General features: G+C 48.8%; 1 protein-coding gene across 2 annotated transcripts in view; it reads right to left on the bottom strand.

Moving 5' to 3' along the window:
* Window positions 1-137: 137 nt before the first annotated feature.
* The window catches only part of LOC143118227 (uncharacterized), a 44,805-nt gene continuing 39,345 nt past the window's right edge, over window positions 138-5,597 (bottom strand). For both annotated transcript variants that reach the window (XM_076279328.1, XM_076279327.1), the window contains exon 6: window positions 138-212. In XM_076279328.1, the coding sequence (XP_076135443.1) occupies window positions 138-212 (75 nt within the window). The remainder of the gene's footprint in view (window positions 213-5,597) is intronic.

The raw sequence follows: 5,597 nt of genomic DNA, 5'->3' as shown, positions 1-5,597 counted from the left end.
ACAGACACCCCTCCCACCAGCCGTCCCCCGGCCCCCTCCAAATAGAGCAGTAAAAGTCAGAAGAGATTTGGATCAGAGCAGAGGCGAGGCGAGGCGGCGTGGAGGAGGCTGCTGGGGACGCGCCACACTCCGTCAACTCACTTGAACTTGGCGTTCACCTCGTCGGCAGCCTTGTGGTAGTTCTCCGTGGTGACCTTGTAGAACTCAGCACTCTGCAACAGAGAGATAGAATGAGAGTGTTAGAAAAAAAAAAACACGAGTGTGTGAGATATTGGAGGAGAGAGAGTGGAAGGGGGGGGAAAAAAAGAGAGATGACAAACAGTCTTGGCGGTATCAGACTGTAATCTATTCACACTTCAAAAGTGAAGATACGAAAGCCAAACTTATTCCCATTTTTTTTTCCAACTTTTGGCCTCTCCCTTTTCCAGCTTCAACTTGTGGCCTCTCCTCCATGAAATGAGCCGCATTCTTACAGGCCAGGCCTGCTGCAGCCATCACCACCAACCACACAAACATGGCCCCCAGTTTGGAAATCCCACTAAAACTTTACGACTAGCGATATTGAAGGCACATCAATGTGATGTAGTGGAGTTGGATTTATTGATGCGGACATGTCCAAATTTGTGATTGTACGTGTGTGTGTGTGTGTGTGTGAGTGTGTGTGTGTGTATTGATTATATGGTGCGTGGGTGGAAATAGTATATGGATGGGGTCAGTGGTTCACCACCCCGACTCTGATGTCCTGCTGGTGTGAACCTCAGAGGGATTGTCCTGCAGCGTGTGCCAGTGTGTGAGGTACTTGACTTCGAGCACCTTTTATAGCCCTGCACTAAACTAGGCCCAGCTCCCAACGTGCAGACAGCATAAGAAAACGAGCTGCGATAAGCTATGATCACGAGTACTACATGCACTTGGAGTCTAGTTGGTGTTAAAGGGTCACCTCTTAAACATGATGGGTTTGAGCACCGCACAAGCTCGTCACGCACGGCCAATGAGTCAAGAGACTCGTCCCTCCCATACACTCCCATTTAAAACATGGGGTCAGACTAGAGGCTGCAGTCCATCTGCCTTTTGTACTCGGAAGAGCAAAGACACACACAAGCTCACTAAAGAAGTGGACAGGGCGGAGTTGGACTAACAGGAGAGATGTGTCTCTGCTCGGCCTACGCGATTAAGGGGAGTGCTGCCCGGACGTGTGCTGGCCAACAGCATGATGAGTGATGGGGTTGTTGTTGGCAGGCCAGACCAGGATAATAACAGGCTACATGGCAAAGAACTATGAACCAATCAGAGGTAATCAGGCCTGGCGTCGCGGGCTGTGCACTGAGGGGCCAGGTGCTGCTCTGATTGCACAGGGAGTGGCCTCATCACGGGGAAAAAGACAAGAGGATAACACACACACACACTAACACACACACACACACACACACACACACACACACACACACACACACACACACACACACACACACACACACACACACACACACACACACACACACACACACACACACACACACACACACACACACACACACACACACACACACACACACACACACAGTGAACATATAAAGTGGACAAGCATTCAGTTTAATGTCTACAGGGACAACTCTGACTATTTTGTCAATTAGATGTTTTCAAAGAAAGTAGCTCATTGTGACTTCTATGAAAAACAAACATGTAACTTATGGCCTTAGTTGTGATGCAGAAAAGCACCTCTCTCTCAAGTTACTTTTAGCAACTTTAATGATTTCTCCTTGGAGGAGCACTTTCTTACTTTTAGCTGCTTTTCTTTTCATCTTCTTGTTTCTTTTTAGGGGCTGCTGTGTGCAAGAGACCTCCTCCCTAATCTTCAGCTTGTAGAAGGTGGGTGTCATGTCTAATGAAATAATTAGCGCTAATGCTAATCCCGTCATACAGAAAGGAGACGGGCGGCTTAATGAAACCGGCCGCCGCTCCCCTCGTTAGAAATGCCTCCAGATTTCTAAACATTCGCTTTTTTCTCTCTCTAAAGAGTACACCGAGCAGGGATGTGCTAATCGTCTCGGTCTGTTATCTCGCACGGAACAGGGGTAGTGGGGGGGGGGCTCGGGGGGGGGTGTGTAGGGGGTGGTGAGGAAGAGAGGGATCCCTGCTGTACTCTGGCCATTAGGACTCGGAGTCGCGGCTAACGGGAGACTAGCGCAGGGTTCCGTGCTCGCAAATCAACCCCCTGCGCGAAGGAGGCAAAGTGGCGGCTCAAATCAACTCTGCTCCTCTGCCGCCGCCATCATCATCCGTCAGAGCTTAGCAAAGCGTTATGCAAAACCTTCACCACTCTAATGAGCTCTGCAGAAAATTAAGCAGGATATGTGCTACTGCCAATAAGGTGAGCGGGGAGCCCAAATAAATCATGGTCAGTGTCACCGTGTGAGTTATATCTAAAAGAACATCCAGTGCTGAATGACCGTTCCCAGGAGAATAATGCATGTACATTGCTCAAACTGTAAGGATAGCAAAGGCCCAGTGCTTTAAGGTAATGATGCTTCAAAGGGGAGAGGTGCATTGTGGGATATTATTTGACTGAGCTAAGAAGAGAGTTGAGAGAGGGCCAAAACACAAAGAGAAGCAACAGAGGAAAAGTCAAGAGTCATAAACAGAGCACATTACTAAACAATTACCACAGAAAGGGTTCAGCCAGGGCATATGGGAGTACTCTGGTGGTTGGCTTGGTCCAGTGAGATCATTCCGTATAAATCCAGGCTTAGAAGTGTTGCGCTTATATGTGCAGGCCTACCGGTGTCAATCAAAAGGGATAACCCATTTCTTTAGCCACACAGAAGTGGAAATATGAAATAACAGTAGCGGAATATTTTACATTACATAAAGTTTTTGTGAAGAGTCATAAAACTGTAGGTATAAAAAACTGTATAAACTTTAAATGATATATATTTCAGCAGTCCATATATTTTATATATATATATATTCCTGGTGTCAGGGTAATTTGGTTGGGTCAACCAACGAGTGCACGGCAGGTTCTGGCTGCTGTCTGTGGCTGGTGATGGCCTGTCAGGCCGAGGCCCCTGATAAACGAGCCAGTCAGATTGAAAGAGACGTGTAATATATAACAGACTTTTATTCACCCTCATTCTCTCTCTCTCTCTCTCTCTCTCTCTCTCTCTCTCTCTCTCTCTCATGCCTTGACAAGCTACTGCCTGGAGCGAGAGGGGATAAGAAAGGGAGGGGGGGATAGAGGGGTGGATGGACAGACAGACGAGGGCAAAGTGTATTTTTTTTGTTGGGGTTGAAAAAGGCAAAGAACGAAAACCACAAGAAGGGGGACCATCAGCTCTCCGACACTCTTACCCCCCCCCCTCCTCAAACTCTCTGTTTCTCTCCCTCTCAGAAACGATTCGCGCCGCAGACAGCTGCACAACAGACTGATTCGCTAAGGATCGATTCGGCATAACAAACCACTGTTGCCTGGTTCCATCCCTTGGAAAAACAAGATAAGGCACTCCGTCGATATCTGCTCTCGTGCTCCCCCTCTTCCTCAGTCCCTGTCCCCAGCTCTTCATCTTCCTGAGAGATTTTAGAAACCCCCCTCGCCCCCTCCCCATCCAAACCCCCTTCCCAAAACCTTCAACCCAACCTGCCTAGAGCTTATGTCGCCAATATTGAGCCATGCATTTAAAACAAAAGGAGATCGAGGTGCTTGATTAAAAAGGGGACTTTGGGATGAATATATGTAGGAGGATGCGAGCGTCTTCAGCTAAACGAGCGTTCTCATTGGCTCCTCAGGCCCACCAATCTTCATTTGTTGGCAGATTCTCCGCTGCTAAGTGCAAGCACGCGTTTTTTGGACTGGCCACATTTATCATATTTATCATATGGATCGAGATCCATAAATCCATACGGCTGAAACGCAGTCATGTTCGCCGCATTGAAAATTCCTCCCTTTCTTTTTTTTCTTCATCCCGGGACGCTCTCCTGAGGTGTGAAGGTGATTTGTTGACGAGGCCTTTGGATATTGAGCAGGGATCCATAGGCTGATTGATGACGGCCAGCCCGATCAATAGTGGTTATGCCAGGGAGTGTGGACGCTGACTTGAGACTGTCCTAATGGAGACGCCCCCTCAGTATGTGTATGTGTGTGTGTGTGCCTTCACACACACACACACACACATATATATATATATACACACACATACACATGCAGGTGATTATCCACTCTCCAGGATGACATCCCTGTCATTGCCTTTTTATTAACAACGCATCTCCACTTAGTTGAAGCTTATACTTAAGAAATGTACATGTCATCTACAAAAGTCTGTTTACACACTGCTGTCACTAGGTGTAAAAAAAATACTGAAATCTCGATTCTCTAAATATACTGCAGCCATAAGAGTGTTGTGGAACAGTAAATGGCTGGGGTATAATTGCTACTTTATGAAGTTATGAAAGATAGCATTATGATTCATATACAAGTAGCCAGTGTTGGCCGTTTTATATACAGTGATGGATGGGCAGATGAAAGCTTTACTGAAAAGCCTTTTTATTCCAGCTTTTCAGAGTTCGCTGATGTTGGACGAAGCGGACATTTGTCTGAGACCTCCGTACTGCACCATCAATCCTTTCTACAGTTTGCCTCACAGCTAGAGCCATTAGAGCAGCAGAAACAGAAGCGAATGGTTTTAAAAGGAAATGCATGAGGAGTGTGAACAGCTTCTGTCTGTCTCCCGGCAGCGGGAACACTGGCAGCGGTGGCGCATCTGCCCCCAATCTGCCCACCTTGGCTCCCCAGCGCTCGGGCCGTCCGCAGAGATCGGCTATTTTTACCCACGCTCGCTCTCTCTCTCTCTCTCTGCCCCTCTGGAGAGCACTGCCGTCGCATTCCCCCAGTGTGGGGGTGTCAAATCCAGGACAAATGGGTGGAGGAGAGACAAACACCCCCTTCAGCAGCCCCCCCACCACCACCACCACCACCACCCCAAACCCCCTCCTGTCAACCCTCCACCTCCCCTTCTCCACCCCTCTCTGCTACCCTCTCGCTCTATAAGCGGGAACGACACGAGGAGTGTCAGTTTGAGGACAGAAAACACAAACAGGGTGCACATGAAAGGAGAGGGGGTGGGGGGTGGGAAGCGATGACCCTTTCACAGCGCCGGGGGACACTCGTCCAGTCTCAGGCTTTTAGCGAAGCCGCCGCGGCTTTTTGCACGCCGCCGCAGCGGGGGCTGAGAGGACACGAGACACGTCCCCGTCCCTGCCCTCCCAGCCCGCCCGTCTCGCCGAGGCCCAGAGAACACTGCGTGCGGCCCCCGCTGGAGGCGCGTTAGCGGCGCAGAGCCGGCGTGAGCCAGGACGCTAGATCAACATTAGCATACATATGTGTACCAGCAAGGTGAACTGCAAGGGGACTTGCAGCACATTAAGATGCCGTCAGTTTCCCCCCAAACTGCTTACATAGTATTCTTAGGCTCCTTTAATAGGCTAAAAAATTATATACAATATTGCATATTGTAATGCAAATCACTGTCCTATTTAAGAGGATCACAAAGAATGACTCCACTTGTCTCTGGAGAGAGATGACACCAAAGGCAAGTCTGGTTTGA

Source organism: Alosa pseudoharengus, unplaced genomic scaffold (assembly GCF_046254945.1).
Source record: "Alosa pseudoharengus isolate Yale_2024_CS ecotype anadromous, Long Island Sound unplaced genomic scaffold, YU_APseudo_1.1 YU_APseudo_1.1_scf_115, whole genome shotgun sequence".
In the NCBI taxonomy this organism is placed as follows: Eukaryota; Metazoa; Chordata; class Actinopteri; order Clupeiformes; family Clupeidae; genus Alosa; species Alosa pseudoharengus.
Note: the sequence above shows the minus strand (reverse complement) of the source record. Positions and strands in the feature narration are given on the sequence as shown.